The sequence below is a fragment of the Gopherus flavomarginatus genome, chromosome 3 (genome assembly GCF_025201925.1).
Source record: "Gopherus flavomarginatus isolate rGopFla2 chromosome 3, rGopFla2.mat.asm, whole genome shotgun sequence".
In the NCBI taxonomy this organism is placed as follows: domain Eukaryota; kingdom Metazoa; phylum Chordata; order Testudines; family Testudinidae; genus Gopherus; species Gopherus flavomarginatus.
Window position 1 is genome coordinate 234721310 of NC_066619.1, and position 21540 is coordinate 234742849.

The window sequence follows — 21540 nt, forward strand, 5'->3', positions numbered from 1 at the left end:
GAAAACTGTTTCTGTGCTTGCTTCATTTAAGATAATTAAAAGCAGCATTTTTCTTCTGCACAGTAGTTTCAAAGCTACATTAAGTCAATGTTCAGTTGTAAACTTTTGAAAGAACAACCACTATGTTTTGTTCAGAGTTACAAACATTTCAGAGTTACAAAGAACTTCCATTTGCAAGGTTTTTGTAACTCTGAGGTTCTACTGTATTTGCTTTGGCTTGTTTCCTTTCCTCCACGCATCCTCACTTTCGCAGATTTTAGGTTCGTTTGTCTAGGAACCAACTACAGTTGTTGCAGCATCTATGATACCGTCATGCAGGACCATGACATGTCAATGTTGACATCTTGTGGTGGGTCTAAGTTTTGTAACTTAAAATTTATGTTTCAGTTCAATCTGAAGTTGCTTTTGTAATGCCTGGTCTATTAGCCTTTTACTGCCAATTTTTTGGTGCTTTGGGATTTTTTTGTTTTTCTTGAATATCATCTTCAGTCTTGCCACACAAACTGATCACTTCAGATGTAAGCTCCTCTATGTATGTTCTAACATCACGAAGAGTTGATCTAAATTCCCTTACAATGCATAGATGATCATTCTAGTTCCTGGTTAGGGTTGGTCAGAAAACAAGAATTCCATTTTGTGAAAAACTACAGTTTCATTTTGCATTGGAAAAAAAAAAGATCCTTTTCGCAACTATTTCAGAGACACAGGAGCCAGTAGTTTGGTGGTTAGGACACACAGCTGGGATATGGGAGATCCATGTTCAAGTCCCTGTTCTGAATCAGACAAAGCAGGGACTTGACCCTGGGTCAACTGGCTATACAGTCACTCTCCTTTTGTGGTCCAATGAATAAACACAGACACATTTATGCAAAAAGTTTGGTTTTGTCAAATCAGTATTTTCTGATGGAAAAAATGTTTTGTCAAAAAAATTCCAAACAGGCTTTATACCTGGTGTCTCTGAGAAGTTCCAAGTTACTTAATCTACGTTTTTGCATGGGAATAGCATTCCATCAATTATGAGTCCTGATACCAAACACAGTATTACCAGTACACATTTTGTATTTGGAAGAGTGAAATCAGATCAGGATGCCTATCTAACAAGTATTGAGAACACAATTCATAATCTTCTGAAAGAGTTATGAATCAGTATTTATATCACAGCCAGCTTTTGCCACATCAGGTTCTTGGGTTGTGTGGTGGGTGTGTGGTTTTAAGAGAAAAAAGTCTAATGCTTGTCTTGACAAAGATCAATTTGTGGCTCAGTGAAGGAAATCCTGGCTTTACGCTGGAGGGTTTTGTCAGATGTTCTCTCCCCTCCTTTGTGTACTGTAACGGACTTGGCATCATTCTGCTTTTAAAGTTCATTGTGATAACACAGCACTTCCTCCTCATTTAAGTGTTAAAGGAAAGCTCTAGCCCATTTTGTTGAATAGAACAATCGAGGAGTTCCATGATGATAAGCATATGGAAAACATCAGAGAAGAAAAATAACTGGCATTCCTAAGTCTTGTATCAACCTTATGAAGAGTATCATTGGGGACACTGATATTCCTGTAAGTGGAACGAAGTTACCATTAGGTTTTGTACATTTAAAGATTAGGGTTTTTTTTCCTTAGTTGAAGAGCAGCTCTCAGCCTGCTTTAACAGCTTAAATAACTTATTTTGGGCTCTGTTATTGCTCAGTGTCACAAATGTCTGACTTTTCTGCAAGATAGTCATGAACAGGCACAGGCTCAGAAACAGCAATTATGAATTTCTTTTGAAATACAAGTATTTTATCAGATTTTTTAAACCAATATAGCTGTCAACTGCTATACTAAATAAGATAGGTGAAGACTCTCTAAGCCTTCAAGACATTTTCTCAGATAAGTGTGCAAGTTTTTGAGGACTGGTGTGTGAATCAGTAAGGTACAGTTTAACCCAGGGGTTCTCAAACTGGGGGTTGGGACCCCTCAGGGGGTTGCGAGGTTATTACATAGGGGGGTCACGAGCTGTCAGCCTCCACCCCAAATCTCGTTTTGCCTCCAGTTTTTAATGGTGTTTAAAATATATTTTAAAGTGTTTTTAATTTGGGGGGAGCGGGACTCAGAGGCTTGTTATGTGAAAGGGGTCACCAGTACAAAAAGTTTGAGAATCACTGGTTTAACCCAATCATATGTAACATATCTGTCTATCTTGGGTAATCATTACCCTGGTAGCTAAGTGTCTCACAATCTTTACTGCATTTATTCCCACAAAATCCCTGTGAGGTAGGGAAGTACAGTGGAACCCCAATTATCCAATCTAATTGGGACTGGGACCAGATCGGATAAGATGGAGAATGGGCAGTGGGGCTTGGGCTGAGAGCCCGAGACTCCCGCTGTCAGCCCCAGGTAGCTGGTGGTTCGATTAATATGGAAAGCCAGATAACAGAGGCTTGGTTACACGAGGTTCTACTGTACTATTCCTATTTACAGATGGGGAATGAAGGCATAGAGACCAGAACACTGATCCTGAGTAATTGAAGGCAATGGAAACTGCCATTTACTTCAACAGGCACAGAATCAGGGCCCAATTGACTTGTCCAAGATTATACACAAAGTCTTTGGTGAAGCAGAAGATTGAGCCTGTAATCTACCGCATTCAAAATGAACACTAGCTACTGGACTTGTCCTTCACTCACCCTTTTTTCCCTCTGCAATGTTGATATTTGGCATATATAGTATCTGGAAACATGCAAAGTCAATTTTAAAGAGTGAACATTTGTGTGCGTTGGAAGCAATCTTAATTGGCATCCTGAGAACAACTAGTCCCAGACTTGTAGCTGTTGTATGTGAAAGTGAACCCACAGAAAACAATACAAATAAAAGTCAGACTGAGTCCTGGACTACTCACCCGTGCAAAATCAAATGCGTATCTATAAATTAGCTTAAAATTTGTAGGCTCATTTAATAATGATCTCAAGTAATCCAAGGAATTTCTCAGTTTCTCTGTAACATCACATCTACAAAAAAGAGAAAATTTTAATAATCCAACACTAGATTTTCATCTGAATTGTTAGAAAAAGATATCCCAAATATCCTTAGGTTTGTCTTCATCCCCCCACCTCTATATGCTGCCTCCATGACAGTTAAATACATATCAGTGGGCTTATCGACACAAGAACATTGCACCAGTTTAACCTAAGGTGTGAATGGAAATTAATTTCTTTAAATTGGTGCAAATCCCTGTGTGGATACACTTATTTTGGTTTAAGAGTAGGGGTTTTTTTAAGTTTAAGTTGATTGGGAGCAGGTTTAAGTTAAACCTAAATAAGCCACTCAAACTGAAGTAAAAGCATCTGCACAGGGTTTGCACCAATTTAAAAACCGATTTAAGTTACATCACTGCAATTTTCCTGTCCTTACAAGGCTTTGACTACTATCACAATATTGCTGTTATTTGACAGTTATCTATAGACAAAATCTATCCTGATCACAGTGTGGTTTGCAAGCCGAAAAGTCTATTACTGATATGATCTTCTCACTGAGATAACTACAAGAGAAATGTGGAGAAAAAAAGGCCCCTTCACAAAGGCTTTTGACCTTGTCAGTAGAACCGGACTATTTGCACTTATAGAAAAGCTTGGATGCCCCCCCAAACCACGATTCGGTCCTTCTATGAAAACATGTATGGCACAGTCCAATATGATGGCTTAGTCTCTGAGGCTTTCCAGATTCATAGTGGGCTCAAGCAAGGTTATGTATTTGCCCCAACTCTGTTTGGGATCTTCTCCTCCTTGCTACTGAAACAAGCTTTGGGTTCCTCAACTGAGGGAATCTACTTGCACACAAGATCTGATGGAAAGCTATTCAATCTTGAAAGACTCAGATCTAAAACCAAGATTTGGGAGGTCTTCACCCAACACTTCCTCTTCACTGATGATGCAGCAATGACCACCCACCCAGAAGCCTAGCTCCAAAACCGCATGAACAGTTTTTCCAAAGCCTGCCAAGACTTTAGGCTTACCAAGTCTAAAAAAGACTAGCATAATGTGCCAAGGAGTTGAAGAAGCACGCTCCATCAAGATCAGCAACTATGAACTTGAAGTGATGAACAAGTTGACGTACTTGGGGTCCACTATCGTAGTCATCGTTTCACTTGAAATGGAACTCAACAACATCCACACTGGAAAAGCCACCACAACGATGTTTAGACTTGAGCAAGAGGATATAGCAAAACAATAAACTGACAGAACACACAAAGATCTGTGTGTATTGTGCACGTGTTATCAGCATACTTTTGTATGGGAGCGAGGCATGGACCTTATGCTCTCATCAGGAAAAGAGGCTCTACAACTTTCATATGAATTGCCTTCACTGAATCTTTGGAATTTCCTAGAGGGACGGCGTCACCAACACTGAGGTGCTCAAATGAACCAGCATACCCAGCATGCAAACACAAACGCCTCCGCTGGCTTGGGCATGTGTGCTAAATGAATGATGAGTGCATCCCAAAGGTCATCCTTTACGGCGAACTGGCATCTGGAAAACGACCCAAAGGATGCCCACAATTGTGTTTCAAGGATGTGTGCGAGACCTCAAAGAAATGGACATGGATGTGGATAACTGGGAAGATCACACTCAGGACCGCAGCTTTTGGAAACAAGATCTTAACAAAGGTCTCACAGTTATGAGAGGAAGCAGTCTGCCTTAGCAAAGGAGAAAAGAGCTCGCAGAAGGCAGAGCCCAAAGGATCAAAACATCACCTTTAAATGTGAGAGATGCATCAGAGATTGTTTGTCTTAAGTGGGTCTCTTCAGGCACAGCTGCCATAAAACCAATTGAGTAAATTCTTTACCTCTCAGGGGCGCGTACGCATGGTCTCATGAGACTGAAGATGCCTATTACTACTCATTGTTAAATCCTGCATGCTGTAACAGCCTGGCAATATGGCCTAACACATCCACATTGATTTTGAAACCTTGGGGCTTGAACAGACTGGTCCACTCTAAAATGACAGAGATATATCTGGGATGTGGGATAAACCAGACTTGTCAAGAGGAGCCCCAAGAGGAAAAAGCCTAGGGAGGAAGCTTGGCTGAAGGGTTTCCTACAGAAGTGCATTTGGAAGTAGGTACTGTAAGGAACCAAGAATGTCAAGGAGTGACTGAGAATGCTTGCATGTAGTCTGCACGTGGGAATAATTTGTGTAGACACACTAGAATCCAGAAGTGTCACTATGTTTGAGATTCGGCATTGTATGAATAAAGCAACTTCAAGGAGAGGTGATTTTGGTTAAGACTTGAAGAGTTTGAAGTCTTATTTGGAGTGGGCTGAGGCAAAAGAGTGCCTGATTACAGATGCCTTGTTCCTTCAGTTTGGAACATATTAACCCCCCATTTTCACATGAACATTTTGCCCAATGTGCAGACATTTTAAGCCATGAGCCATAAGTTAGCAAAGTATGCTCAGCATAACTGCAAGAACACATTGTTTTAAAGATGTCTGCAAGTGAGCCATACTTGCTGTAGATAGTCAAGAATAAACATTTATGTCTAGTTCTCCAGAGCAGAGTCATCCACTTTGTGCGCTAAACCAACATGTCTTTTTGGACAAAAAATTATTTGACATTATTACATTCACAACAGCAAAATTAGGACTTATAACCTTTTAAAAGACACTTACTGCAGCGATGTCATTCCTTTTAACCATTCTTGCAATGTGAAATAACCCATGTTTTGTGCATCCAATTTCCAAGCTAGAACAAGCATAACTACCTATTTAAAAAGGAGACAATATTAGGATGGAGGGGGACAACAGATTTCTTGAACAGTTATTACTAGACCGTTTGCCAAATCCTTTTATTTAGTTTAGAGTAAGAGCCATTCAAATATGAGTGAAACAGGCAAGATATTGAAACTTCTACTACTGAAAAATTAAAATTTTTTAAAAAGTTTTACAAACTGAGTACACTGCTCATTTATTCAGAAACACTTTTGTATTAAATCACTCTTTCTACCCTACCTTTCAATTTGTTAAGCTCACCAACCTACACCCTTAAGCTTTGGAGCAGGAACTGTCTGTACAGCATCGAGCATGACTGGGCCCTAAAGGGTACAACAACACTGCTATAAAAAACAAGAAGTGCTGAGTCTCATAGCCCAGGTCAGCTGGCTTGGGCTATGGGGCTATAAAACTGCAGTGTAGATGTTCGGGTGTAAGCAGCCCAGGCTCTGAGATCCTCCCCTCTAGTGAGGTCTCAGAGTCCAGGCTGCAGCCCAATCCTCGAAGTCTATACTGCAACTTTATAGCCCTGCATCCCAAGCCAGCTGACCTGGATCAGTCGAGGCTGTGTCGCAGGTCTTTTATCACAGTGTAGATATATCCTAAAACTCTGCTGTAATACAAACAGCAATGGCTATTTACATAAAGAGTGGTCCAAATCTTTACTCCAACTTTGAAGTATTTAAGGTGACTGAAACCCTCCTTTACCTAGATGTAGGTAGGATTTATTACAGCATAAAGGCTCTCCTGTGAATATAAAGTTTGTCAGTTACTATGGTTCTTCGAGAGAACACTGTCTATGTGTATCTCACTTGTGGATTGTGCCTCCCAAGTGTTGCAAAACTTCAGAAAGCTTGTTAAACACTACAGCCGTTGGCTCAACCAAATGCCCTCACACATTAAACATTTGGAGCTAAAGGCTAAAAAGGGCCACGTGGCCCCAACTGCCTCAATTCCTTCTACTTAATCTGAGGGTCCCATGAGGGAAGAGCTCTGAAGAATAGTGTACTGGTAACACAACTATGCAGAGCCAACATCCTCAAAAATCATAGTTACTGCTAATCTACTGTTTTTCTTTATGGTGGTCACTGCATACTCCCACTTGGGGGAGTCTACCATGCACCACTGGCCACAGGAACATGGGCTGGTAAGTTCTAATTAAACAAAGATTGCAGAATTGTTCTTCTACAACATGCATGAAATCTAGACACCAAATCTAGAGAGTAGTGTCAAGTAAATGTCTAAATGAAAAGCCAGCTTGCAGTCCTACAGTATTTCAAAATGGAAATATTTCAAGGCTGCAGCTGCTGCTGCCTTAATCCTATGAATTTCAGATACTGTCACCCTAGGTAGCATATAACAAATCTGAGTTCACAGCCTAATCCATTTAGGATATGCTTGCCCTTTGAGCTAAGGTATTTAGCCCCTCCTGCCACCTGCAGGACCCAGCTACATTCTAATTTCAGTACACAAGCTCTATCAGAGCTACCACAGGTAAATCTCCTTGAACTGAAATTGAGACCTTCCAGCTTGAAGTGTAGGCCTACCCAGAGATGCTGAGTGAAAACGGCACTCTTTAGAATGAATGTTAAAAGATACAAAAAACATAGACTAATTCCTAAATAGCTTAGTCCTATTCAAACAAAAATTCAAGTCCTTTTTGAGATCTCTGGTATGAAGCTTAGATTCCCCAGGTAAGAAAGAAGGTTTGGGGAAAAAAAATATCAGGAGATTTAGTTCAGGAACTCAGACACCACTTTTGAGATACATTTGGGATAAAGTGCAGGGCAACTGTCCCTGGGAAACAGAGTGAAGGAAGATCAGCCACTAAAGCCTTTTCTAAAAGCTATTAATGCAGTTTAAAACTCTGTTGCTAATTACAATTACAATAATATTTTCCGAAGAGCTCAAAAGTTGAGTCCCACCATGAGCCACGAGGGTTTATGAGTTATTACACTACAAAATTGAGTCGTGTCTTGTATTTCACACAAATCACTTAGTACAAAATTATAATTTTATCTAGCCCAATTTAATGCTTTAAAAATCCCACAAAAGTCAAGTCAAGAAGCTAGTCTGTCCTGTTTTCTTGTACATGACAGGTGTATTATGTATGAATTTTAAAAGGTCTTTTCTAATTCACAAGACATTCCTGACTGTAAGATATACATGTTTTCTGTATCACTTGTGTTTCAAAATCAGGTGGATGAGATTAGCAAATTTTCAAACAGGACAATATTTCCCCCCTCAGAAATATGAAACAAATATATGAGACCAATAATGTGCATATCCACTTCATTTCTAAATTAAAACTCTAGGATAGTTTCACTAAAATAAACACTAACTTTTTGGAAGGTTTGAGCTTTCAGAGGTTAATTTACCCATTTTCAGTGAAGGCAAGTGATTTTAAGGTTTGCCATGCCAAAGCAACAAAATAAACCTGCCTGGTTTATGCTTCTCCATTTAACAATGGTTTCTTCAATTTTCCATTTCAAAATGTTTCAAACTCAGATGATAAAAGATTAAGAGATAGAAACCAGGCTCACTTTGGTGGCTTAGGCATATTTTGGGAAAAGCATAAACTTACATTTTCTGGTTCAACTCCAATATCTTCACAAAATTTCTCCATGCCTTCAGGACCTACAACGTCATCAGTCCCTGCAATCAAATGACATTTCACAATATTGTTGTTTAAATTAAAATTTACTGCAAGCACATCACTGCTGTAAAAGAGAAGTATTCATGCAACATAAGCTGAACTTCTGTAGGATTCAGTTTTCTTTTTGACATATACAAATATTTACCCTTTACAAGAAGATATTAAACTACACTAAAAGTTTACACCTCTGGCAAGGCATAAGAAGAGAGAAAGAAAATATCAACACTATCCTTCATTTCTTTTTTAACTTGTACCACAGTACCCAATAATTGCAGCAATTGTGAAAAGTGAGTAAGGAAGGTACTGCAGGACAAAGACTTCTGAAACTGGCTCAGTACCAAAGTGCTGCTATACTGGGTGAACTGAACACAATGGTTATTAGAACTTTCTAAAGGCTCAAGCCAGGAAACAAATTTGTTTTAAAGTTATCTCAGTAGCAAGCAGATAATAAATCTTAGTTTTATTAGAATACAATAAATTTTTAAAGGAAGAGAATATAGCTAATAAATATATATTATACTAGTACGGGATTGACACCCCCAGAAACTAATGCACAATTTACTTCTTTATATTAACAGTAACTATCTTCTCTGAGTCATTTAAAACAAAATCTGAAATAAGATTCTATTTTTTCCACATTGCAACAATATCATATCACACCACATTATGGAGACTCCACATACACAACCCCCCTCCCCCACACACACACAAAACTCTGCAAAGTAATTGCTATGTAAACAGGCTTCAGAAAATATAACAGGAAGAAAAGCAGCAATCAAATCAAGACTCTACTTCACAATCTCTGCAATATGCTGTGTGAAAAATACTAGAGGCATATACAAATAATAGTCAAACAGGCTTGAAAAAACAAGGCTTTATAATGAGAACAGCAGCTGACTCTTCACTATTGTGTTATAGTCAATCTTATATCAGTCTTAAATATTCAGCCTTCAATTTAGAAGTAACAGGCTTTTAATTATACACATTTCCCATCTTTATTTTCCTATCTTCTCATTATCCCTGCTCCCCCCCCCAATTTAGCCACCTCAAAACATACAGCTGCTCTTTTGTAAGGGAAAGTCACATTAAGAAAAGGGCAGTATCAACAGTGGGTTTGTGTAAAAGAGAAAAACATATGAAGTGAACGAACAAGATCCCCATTTCAAAACTTGGAGTGTTATAACACCACTATGAACAAAACTATACCCCCTCCTCCCTGCCTTCTTCTTGGCACTTTTGCAGATGCAGCAAGTGGAAAACCAAAGTTCTTTCACACACTGCCATCCACTCATCCTTTCTATGAACTCTTGTCAAGAATGAGTTATTCCAGTAGTCAGAACAAGAATAGAAAATCCACACAGCAATCAAGAAAGGCACACAATCTGGCAATAGGGTGCCTGCCCCTCTCTCTCTCTCTCTCTCTCTCCCTCGTCTGTCTCTCTTCTCCCAACCTGCCAGACACAAAGACTCAGACTAGTCTGGTTCATATAAATCATGTTTTGCTTTAACAGCATCACCACCAAAAATTACGTGGTAATTTATTAGCTGTACAGATGCCAAAAAGGAATGGAGATGAGAGTATTAAATATTATGCATCCAAACCAGCAGCCGCAAAAAAAGACTACGTCATTTACTACCTAAAGTTCTAGGTATGCTTTCAGAGAAACTGCCTAAGGTCCCCATTTCTCTGTCTATCAGCTATTCAGTTTCCCCTTCAGTGCTCTTTGCAGTACTGTACTATAGAATTATTTTCTCCCATTGCAAATAGCTTCCTTTAGGAGAGTTTTGTGTACTATTCTGCAAAAATAGCAGGTCACTGCCTGTATGTTGTCAGAAGATAAAGTATATCATAATAGGTGGTCCTAGAGGAAATTGCCAAGTCAAGTCCTGTTCAATATACAATAGCGAGAATGAGGCTAAAATATACCCTCATGCTTAGTGATGAAAAATATTCTAAGGAAAGACTCCTTGGGGAAATATGATCTCAGGAATCAGTTCCATTTTCTGCTTAGAATTGGAACCAGATTAAGAAGTGACAAACTAAATATGGCTAACCTCTTTCCCCTTTTAAAATGGGGCCCATGTCACCAGGTGTCTACACTGCTCAATGGTAAGGGGTCAGAGCTCTAAATCAATGAGTTAAACAAACTTCAGTTGGAAACATAATTTAATGTACAGATATTGGCAATAAATTTTGGTATAGATTTTAGCAATAAACCACAATTAAAGATTGATTTTGTTTAATGTACAGTTACTAATTTATTTGTAATTGTGTGTAACTTAAAACCAAAATAGTGATCTATTATCTGCATTTGAAATGTTTCTTGTTTAGGGAAAATACTGTCTTCGGTGTGCTAATTATTCTTTCAGACATTGGCACATCTTGAGTTCTTTTGGCATCTATCTATAAACAAGATTCTTTTTTATTCAAGGATTCTTTTTTCAACTCTTTGCTTTACCAAGAAACCTCTGTATTCAGATTTAAATTTCTAGGAAAAATCTCATTTAATAATGTCTTTAAATTTCAATACAAATTTAGACAACTGTCAGGATTAGGCATTGGTATATATCAGCTTACCTGCATACTCATAGAACCATTCTAAGCATCTCTTACTTGAAAAGACTTCTTCCTCCGTCTTTATTCTAGTTGAATCATATTTTCTATACATGCTAAAAATGGAGAAAATAATTAATAAGTAATTTACATTTAACAAACCAGCTTTGTAGTCAAGATACAGTTAGCCAATACAAATGCAATATCATTTTCCTAATATGGATAGTTTAATCTTAGGGCTTCTGTTTTTCAGGGTTTAATAAGGTAATTTCATTTTGGGGAAGTCTATTTTTTGGAAATTTTTGAGCTTTATGTAGCTGTCCAAATATGTGTATATACTGTAATGAGTAAAGTATATTATACACATTAGTCATTATAATAGTATATACTGTAATGAGTAATCTCTCTGTAATGTTCTTTAGCACACTTTAAACATAGTACTGTTTCAACCAGCACTACATTAAAGCACACTAGGGAAGTTTTAATGCACATTAACAGGGGCTACACAGACCAGTTAATGTGCAACATATAAGTGCGCTTTAGAAATCACACTCTGACAGTGTGCATTACTGATCCATGTAGACAAGCCCTTAGATACAAGTAACCATTTCCAGGTTTACTGCATAAACACCAGTTTGTTTTCTTTTCTTTTCCAGAATCAGGGGTGTTTTATTGGGGTTTACCAGTTAAAATCTCAAATCAGAAGCCCTACTTAATCTTTAGCATTTTACTTAACATCTTGCCCGCAGATATCCACTTATTTATACAACTGCTTAACAGAATAAGTACCATAAAACTAAATATTAGAAATACTGAATGTACAAATAAAGCTTGCTCTTTCAAAATTTGGAACTTTTTCAGCAACATTGACTAGATGGCTCAAGTAACTGTAATGACCTCTTGAGACCTTCATCTACAGATCATTGGTTTAAAATCCAGCTCAGGCTGTGACCATCAAAAAAACCTGCAGGGTAACCAAATGTTATGTGAATTTGTTAGAGGTCTTTCCTTCACACCCACAGGTGCTGACTCTGTGGAAGCTCCAGGGCTGGAGCACCCACCGAAAGAACTTAGGGGTTGCTTAGAAACCACTGGCAGCCAACTCCTCCCCCATCCAATGCCTCCTGCCCACTGGTAGCCCCCATAAATCAACTCCTGCCTCTCCCTCCCAGCACTTACTGCCTCCGGCAATCAGTGGGGTGTGCAGGAGGCTCTGGGAGGAAGGGGGAGGAGCATGCTCAGGGGAGGGAGTTGGGAGAAGGGGTGGAATGGGGCCTGGGACAGAGCAGGGGCAGAAAGATGCGGGTGGAGGCTTGGGGGGAAGAGAGTGGGTAGAGGCAGGACCTGTGGCGGAGAGGGGGTTTGAGCACCCCGTGAGCCCGGAGGAAGCGGTGCATGTGCCCAACCCTGGTTCTTGTAACACAGACAGAAAGCAGAAGACAAGAAATCCGAAGAGCAGGCAATGCAATATGTATTGGGGTTAGTTTCAGGCAAGCAAATCCATAGCTCTACACGCTGGCAGTCTGTTTCCAAATGTTCCATTCCCAGCTTTGAGGTCACAGAGCTTTTATGCATGTCCCCGTTCCCAGCTCTGACACTGCAGAGCTTTTGCCTGTGTCCCTGTTTCCTATTCCCCCCTGCCTCCTTCTTAGCAGCCCCATATATACCTGCAACGCATGCCCGTGGTCCCACTTCTTACAACTTATGGTCATGTTCCGTTTTGGAGGGTCATGAGTCTGGGCTCTTCGTCCCACCTCTTTTGTATCCCATGGGAGGGATACGGAGTGATGTTGTACACTGACCAAGGTCAGGCTTTTCTTCGGCTCTTAGTGTGTCTAATGCCTCCCCACCAAGCCTCCTTTCCCCTCCTAATGGGCAGCTTGACCTTGGCTTGAGAGAGGAGCCAGCCAGCCTTCCTGTGTATGCTCATCTAACAAACTCCCACCATCCCCAGTAACACTTTAACTGTTCTTATCTGTTCCCATTATACTATCAAATCCATCTGGCTAGGCAAAAGCAACACACAGCGTCTTTGTTCGCACATATTAGTAAGGATATGGATGTATCAAAAATCAAACAAGACCCAAAATTCTATCTCATGCGAATATACAAGCCTGAATCCTGCATTATCACTAGCACTCCTAAAAGAGTTGGTGATCTCAGTTCAGTTCCTGAACTGCCCTTTTAACAATACACACAATAATGGCAATTTCTGCAGAAAATCCACAACAAAGGAGACAACTAACTTCGCTGCATCCTAAACAGAAAACTATCTAGAAGAAGGCTTAGGCCTCTGGGTAAAGAAATATAGAAAAATTTGAAGTGTCTCTATCTTTACTGTATTTGTTCAGCAGCAAAACAAGAGTATTGTGAATTTCTATCACTGGTGACACAGGAAAGCCATCACAAGTGCTAAAACAGAACAGTTAGTTACACTAAAGTAACTAGGGTTTTTATGGGAGGGTGAAGATGAGGGGTTTGGGAGATGATGATGTCAGTATGTATCTCACTGTTGATGCAAGTACTTTTTTTGTTTGATTAAAAGTGTCTGTTAGGGCAACACATGCACCATAAGCCTCCTCATACTCTCACACGAGCAAAATGGGGGGAGGAATGGAGGCAACACCATGCTCCCACAGTTTCCTTGCAATTCAAAGTCTGTGTTGCTGAGGCCTCTGAAAAGTGGGGATGGAGCGTGGGTCATGGGATTCACAATGAGTATCTCAAAGAAACACAGTTACTGTAAGGTAAGCAACTACTTTACCTTTCAGCCTGTGTCAATATAAATCCCACTGTAGGTAACTGGCAATCAGTATCCCCCCTGGACAGTGGGAGTCAGGAATTCCAACTGTATAAAACACACTGAAGGATTGCTCTGCCAAACTTGCAATCTGACCTAGCTGCTATGTCAAGTGCATAACATTTAACAAAAGTACAGAAAGTTACTCAATGTAGCCGCCTTGCAGATCTCAGAGACTGGAACATTTCTGAAGCAGGCCGACAATGCTGCCTGTGCCCAGGTGGAATGTGCCTTGACATTTGGAGCGAGCGACACACCTGCCAATAGATAGGAGGTGAAAATACAGTGTGATCCACTTCGAGATTCTCTGCAAAAGAGATAGTTTGGCCTTTCAAGGTGTTAAATATGGCCACAAGGAGGCAGGGACAGAAAGGCAGTCCTGTTGAGGTAACAGAGCAAGACTCTGGAGATGTCAAAAGCATGCAGCGTCTTCTTCACAAAGCTGCATTCAATGCCAAGAGAGAAGACAGGTATGCTGTTGGACTGGTTCATGCAGATTTCCAAAACCATCTTTGGGATGTAGCTTCATCAACACCTTTTCTCTGTAAAAGAATGGGTAAGGCAGGTTGGACCTAGAGCTTTGAGCAGGTTCTCAACCTGTGGCTCACGGGCCATTTGCAGCCCCATCAGCACACAGCTGCAGCCCATGTGACATCCTCAGGGCCATACAGGTAATATATATATTGTGCAGATGAGGCCCAGTAACACAAAGAGAGCTGCATATGCAAGCCACAAAGGTAAATAAGGTTGAGAACTACTGCTGCAGACCCTGGGCCAGTATAGCTATGCTTGCAGAGTCCCCTAGTGTAGATGCTGTATAAGCCAGCAGAAGGAGAAATTCTGCTGGCATAGCTACACCACATCCCTTAATAACATTTGCTAAACTGACAGAAGCACTCTCCTGTTGGCATAGCTGCAGCTACACCATGGATTTAGCTAACACAGCTATGTCAGAAGGGGTGTGATTTTTTCCCACACTCCTAGCCAACACATCTATGCCAGCAAATCTTTGTAACGCAGACCAGGCCTAAACACCCGTCTGTCTGATATCAAGACAATTTGAGCTCAGTGTAAAAGAGTGAAGGAGCTTCTGAAAGTTCTGCTCTCTAGACTGAGTCTGCTGCAGCTCTCAAACACCTCATCAAATCTGTTCATGTGTTGAAGAAGTAGTGTGCATTGCTGAGGAAGAGAAATGCTGGCAATCTCATATCTTGGGCTCTTTTTGGCATGATATTCCATCGTAGTGGTGGTAAGACAGTGTGCACTGAGTCTGGGCTGTAGCTGGGGATGCGACTGTTTGAATTACAGAGAAGGGGTATAAATCCCTAGAGCATGTAGAGTATCTCTGGAGTCCTTCAGCATGTGCACACCACTGTCTTCTTGCTAAACAGCTCTGAGTCCTCAGAAGGCAAGTCTTCAATCATGACCTACTCCTTTCTCAGGATGTCCAAAACTTGGAGCCACAATACATTGTGCATGGTCACTGTGATGGCCATAGACCTGTCTGAGACGTCTTAATTATAGCCTTAAGCTACTCTCTGCTGTCATGAAGCAGCTTTGCAGAGAAAAGTGTCAACCAGTCATATTTGGTTAGCAGTGCTTGGCAATTATCCACCATTATTTTTAGCAAAGCCAAGGAATACAATTTCCTCCCAAACAGGCTGAGGCATTTGGGGTCTTTGCCATTCTATGTACTTTTGTTCAATCTCAACTTTTCTTGTATGGTTTGATATAACTAAAGAGCCTAGGTTGCGGTGAGTGTAGAAGTAATCAAAGCCTGTGACGAAGTGGGACTGTTCTTAATGTTTCCTCTGAATACTGTATGGGTGCCTCAGTTTCCCCATATGCATTTCTTAAGTCTCCAGCATGCATAAATGGCTGACACTCTGTCTCCTGGCAACAAATGCTCAAGGCCCTTCCCCCCTGCAAGGGGATGGCTAAAGGTGAACAAAGAGATCAGGTGACCTCCTGGCCCAGGAAAGGAACAAAGCCCAGAGAGGAGGGGCTCGAGGGAGTTTCAGTTTGGAGCCGGCTGGGGACGGGAAGTGAGGGCAGACAGGGTTGTCTGGCTCACTGGGCCCCAGAATGGACCCGGCTAAGGGGTCCCATTCTCTGTACCTACCACCTCTGTTTTAGACCGCGTTCCTGTCATCTAATAAACCTCTGTTTTCCTGGCTGGCTAAGAGTCACGTCTGACTGCGAAGTGGGGGTGTGCAGGACCCTCTGGTTTCACCAGGACCCTGCCTGGGCGGACTCGCTGTGGGAAGTGCACGGAGGGGCATATGTTGAATGCTCCAAGGTCTGATCCAGGAAGGTGAAGCCGTGTGATCTTCTTGCCCTGAAGACAGTCTGCTCCAAGGAAGAGGAGACTCCCCAAAGTCCTGACTGGCTTATTAGGGAGCAGTTCCAGAGCACTGCCCGGGGACTCCGTGACAAACCCCATACGGGGTAGTGGTATCCAATGTTCCCGCTAATTTTTTCCATCCATGTGCAGAATGAATTTTGTTATGTGCAGCACTAATATCAAGGTAATATGCAGATGTGCACCACCATACAAACAAAGAACATAGCTATAATATATATTTTTAAACAGTTCATAGGTATGGAAGAAGAAGGAAGAATATTAAAACAAGGGATAATTAACAAGGTGCACTGCTTAAGGTGTTTATTTAATATGAAATCAAATAAAAAGAAAATTAACACTGCCCTTCGAGTACATGTACTTTATCATCCTAACAACTCAAGCTAGTAAACACACCAAAATGTGGCATACTGAAAACAGCAACATAAATAAAACAAAGTCATGGGCATTAAGTAAAAGCACAGAAAACATGCTCATCATATGGTGACAGTAGAGGGGAAGAGAAGAGGCAGGCAGAAGCAGAGATGGATTTTCAACATAAAAGTGTGGACAGGAATGGACTTTGTGGAGACTCGAGCACTGACACACAATCGTCAGGGGTGGAGACAATTGGTTGATTGCTCATCAGTGATGATGCCCCAACAACCTATGCGATTATGGGAGTGATGATGATGATAAAAAATATGCACTAGACGCCCAATTTAATAAACTACTCCTACCATAGACCACTAAATCTTCAGGGAAAGCTGCTCTCAAAAATGAAGCATATGCCAAAACACTAGCATGCTATCAACTTTTGCAGTACACAAAACTATCCCTCTTGCATGCATATTATCTGCACACATAGCTCAGCTTTAAGATGCTAAATAAATCTATGAGTCAACTAGAAATAGTCATGCTCTCATCGCAAATATTAATACAGTATTTTCTGATATTAGAAAACAGAGTAAAAGGCATTCACTTAGGCTATAAAATTTCTCTGAGATGTCAACTCTTAATTTGATTAATACTGCATGCACAAAGAACAGTAAAAAAAGTAATAACACAGCAAGCAAAACTACAAACAAACAAGTGACAACGTTGAAAATACGAAGGAAAGTAAGACATCAAGTGGTTGGTTATGGGTAGAGAGAGAGAGAGAGAGAGAGAGAGAGTGTGTGTGTGTGTGTGTGTGTCCCCCCAACTCAAAAACTCAAGAGAAGCAGCCCTGGAGCACATAAACACATGGCTTCAGAGTTTGCACAGATCCCTCCTTCAAAGAGCTTGCAAATAAGGTCTTCATCCTACAAAACACCTAGCACCACACCTACTGCTTGCTACTTATGAGTCAATCGGAGTACTCTGAAGAGCCAGAACTACACTAGATAGCAAAGATCAGGCCTTAATGGTTTCCAGTAACTCTCCCCAAACAAATTCTAAAACTTAATGGTAATCATTGCCTGAAATCCAACTCTAATTGAAAGGCCAAACTAATAAACAGCATCCATAGTGAAGTTCTTCCAGTTTTAACAATTTACCATGTATTAATTAGTAACAGGATATTTTAAAAAAAATCATAAGATCAGTTTACAGATGTCTACAACACTCCAAAAGAATTATGTTGTTAAAAGAATCATCTTCTCTCTTATCGTAAGCCATTAACACCTTTGTAAACTTTGTTTGAAATGTAACCTTGCAAATGTCATGAGCTAGCCCTATCCACGTTTTTGCTCCAGTATCCATTCACTAAAGCCCCAATCCTGCAAACGTGTATGCATGGGAGCCTTCCACATGCATAACTGTTTGCAGGATCAGTATCTAAGGACTTGTCCACACTGGCACTTTACAGCACTGCAACTTTCTTGCTCAGGGGTGTGAAAAAACACTCCCCAACGCTGCAAGTCTCAGCGCCGTAATGTGCCAGTATAGGCAGCGCTCCCAGCACTGGTAGCCATGTCCCACATGGAGATGGGTTTTTAGAGTGCTGGGAGAGCTCTCTCCCAGCACTGTGCCGCGACTACACAAGCAACGTTAAAGTGCTGCCGCGGCAGCACCTTAATGTTGCTAGTGAAGACGTGCCCTCAGAGAGTGTAAATAGCATGAAAGCAGCTTCTTAAAGCCACACTAATCAAAATAAAATCACAGATCTATTTCTTTTAACCTTGGATTGCTCTACATAAGATGGCTACAACAGAAAGATCAAGATCTCACTGCAACCTAATCTTCATTCTTCAAAAATATTCATATAACTCAGGGGTGGGCAAACTATGGCCTGGGGGCCACATCCGGCCCTCCAGACCTTTTAATCCAGCTCTCAAGCTCCCACCAGGGAGCAGGATCAGGGACTTGCCCCACTCTGCATGGCTCCCGGAAGCAGCGGTATGTCCCCCCCTCATAAAGGCAGCTAGGGGGCTTCACACACTGTCCCCACCCCAAGCGCCGCCCCTGCAGCTCCCATTGGCCGGGAACCACAGACAATGGCAGCTCCAGGGGTAGTGCCTGTGGACGAGGAAGCAAGCAGAGCTGCCTGGCCGCATCCATGTAGGAGTCGGAGGGAGGACATGTCACTGCTTCTGGGAGGAGCTTGAGGTACACATTCCCAGGGCCTGCACCCCGACCTCCTCCCATGTCCCAACCCCCGACCCATCCCTGATCCCCCCGCACCCTCCAAACCCCTCGATCCCAGCCCAGAGCACTCTCCTGCACCCCCAACCCCTCATCCCCAACCCCACTCCGGAGCCCGCACCCCCAGCCGGAGCCCTCACCCCCCCTGCATCCCAACCCCCAATCTTGTGAGCGTTCATGACCCGCCATGCAATTTCCATACCCAGATGTGGCCCTCAAGTCAAAAAGTTTGCTCACCCCTGATATAACCTCCTCAGAACTCTAGGAAGAGGACAGATTAACAACATTAATCTACAAAAGCAGGCTAAATGCTTTACAATTAAAAAAAAACAGCAACAGAAGTCAGATCCTGCATTAAGATCTGCTAATGCAGAATCCCTGAGCCCTCATTCTCTCTCTGCTCTGGATCTGTCTCCCTCCAATCAAATTAAATCTTAGCCCAGTCTTTCTAACATCTCCCGGCAGATGTCCACCAGCTGTCAACTGAAGCTCAACATGGACAAAAGTAAGTTCTTCATCTTTCCCTGCTGATACTAGGTAAAAAATATTTTGGTCTAGAACTGCAGAGGATTCACTGTTTTGTGTTTGCTCTACCATTCTAACAGTGGAAAATAGCAGGGCTACCACATTATTCCTTCCCCATTATATTATTCCTGGCATATTTCAGGAAAGCACTGAAAGCATTTTGGTGAGTGGGGTCATGGCAAATAAGTCAATTTTTGGGACTCCACGACACCAAAATTAATTGTGGAGAACAACTGGGTCCATTTCCCATATATGTTTCTGCAAGAATGTTCTGTTGAGTGTGTCCACAGTGGTATTCTCCACCCGGCATGTAGGCTGATGATATAATGATGCTCTGCTGAATGCACCAGTTGCATAGTGTCACTGCTTCTGCGCAAATGGATAGTGATCTTGCTCCTCCCTGGCAGTTTATGTGGAATATACATTCTATGTAGTCAGCCATGACTTTCATGTTTGCCTTCATCAAATGGTAGGCAAACATTCCTAACTGCTCTGAGCTCCAATAGGTTGATATGTAGTGTTGATTCTAAGTGGGACCATTTGCCTTGAACCATGTGATCGTCTAGGTGAATTCCCCAGTCCAGTAAAGATGGATCTGTTGTCTGTATCAACACTGGAGGAGGCCCCTGTGCAGATATTCTGCAGATATTTCCACCTTTTGAGAGTCTTTGGCTATCAAGGACATTGACAGTACTTTGTTCTATCTGTCTCTTTTTGGTGGATATATCATTTTGAGTCATGCCAGAAGGCAACGCACGTGGAACCTTGCATGACTTATCACAAAGGTGTCTGAGTATTTGAAGGCAATTTCTGGCTAAGGTCTGGAGGCTGATGTGAATGATTGATTAAGATGGTTAGGGTGTTGAATCTGTGTAATAGTAGGAAGACATTGGCCTTTACCACATTGAGATCAGCTTCTATGAATTCAAGCTGTTGTACTAGAGTCAGAGTCAATTTTTGAGCATTCTGTTGTAGTCCCAACTGTGTGAATACATCTATAGAAGAGGTCCCCAAACTGTGCGGTCCCCTGGGGGGCACAGCAGAACATTCGGAGGGCACAGCAGGGCCCAGGCCTGCCCCCATGGGGGGGAGGCAGGGAAGGAATGCCATCCAGCCCCGCTCCAAACTCTGCTCCGGCCCCAGCCCCAAACTCACCCTCAGCTGCAGTCCAGCCTCAACCCCCTTACTTCTGTCTGTGCACCCCTGCCAGTTGCGGCCCTGCTCCTGGCCCCAGAGGAGGCATAGACAGGGGCAAGAGGAGGCATGAGCCTGAAAAGTTTGGGGACCACTGATTTATAGTCTTTTGCACAGGTAACAGGGTATCATCGAAGGATTGTGCCTTGAGTAGACAGTTGTCTAGATATGGATGTATCATGATCCATGATTTGCAAAGATGGGCTGGTACAACAGATGGGACCTTTGAGAACACTCTGAATGTGGATGATAGGCCAAATGGAAGCACCTTATATTGAAAATGGTCTTGACTCAAGGTGAATCTCAGGAACTTCCTGTGGGATGGTGGAATCACGATATGAAAGTTAGCATCTTATAGGTCGAGGGCCAAGAACCAGTCTCCCTGGTCCAGAGATGGAATTATTGCTGCTAATGTAACCATCTTGAATCTCTGTGACTTTACATATTTGTTTAGAAACCTCAGATCCAGAATGCGTCTCCATCCTCCATTCTTTTTCAGTATCAGGAAGTATTTTGTGTGGAAACCTTTCCCTCTGTGTTGATTGGGAACTGGTTCTATAGCACCAAGGTTTAGGAGATGATTTATTTCTTGAAGCAGCAAGCTCTTCTGAGAAGGGTCCCTGAAGAGGAACAGAGAGAGGGAATGGGTAGGCGGGAAGGAGGTAAAGTGGACTGAATAACCAATGGAGATGATCTCCAATACAGATTTGTCTGATGTTATCTTTTCCCAGTTTTGTCGAAAAAGAACAGGACAGTGTTTGAAGGGATGTAGACAGTTTGAGTTTTGCAGCAACTGATGATGGGAGTGGTAGCCTGGGGCTTCAATCAGTGTCTCAACATTGATGTTTCAACGTTGAGGACTGTACAGTTTAAGTGTGGCAGGCTGCCGGCTTTCGTTCCATCCGCTGTCTTTTCTGCTGAGAGGCTGATGTGAATGATTGATTAAGATGGGGACGGATAGAACTGGACAGGTTAGGATCTTTCTTTTCTCTGCGATTTGCTGTACTTCCTTTTCTGTGCAGGCATGTAGATCTCTAAGCAGTGCAACTTGGCTCTTGAGTCCTTCAATGGGTGCAGTGAAGAATCTGTCTTCTCCGCAAA

The 21540-nt window shown here is 41.8% G+C and overlaps 1 protein-coding gene across 7 annotated transcripts in view; it reads right to left on the reverse strand.

Moving 5' to 3' along the window:
• The window catches only part of DCUN1D4 (defective in cullin neddylation 1 domain containing 4), a 73486-nt gene that overhangs the window by 7382 nt on the left and 44564 nt on the right, over nucleotides 1-21540 (reverse strand). For all 7 annotated transcript variants that reach the window (XM_050947987.1, XM_050947984.1, XM_050947991.1 and 4 more), the window contains 4 exons: nucleotides 10979-11070; nucleotides 8329-8399; nucleotides 5646-5737; nucleotides 2875-2983 (listed from right to left, as the gene is read on the reverse strand). In XM_050947987.1, the coding sequence (XP_050803944.1) occupies nucleotides 2875-2983; nucleotides 5646-5737; nucleotides 8329-8399; nucleotides 10979-11070 (364 nt within the window). The remainder of the gene's footprint in view (nucleotides 1-2874; nucleotides 2984-5645; nucleotides 5738-8328; nucleotides 8400-10978; nucleotides 11071-21540) is intronic.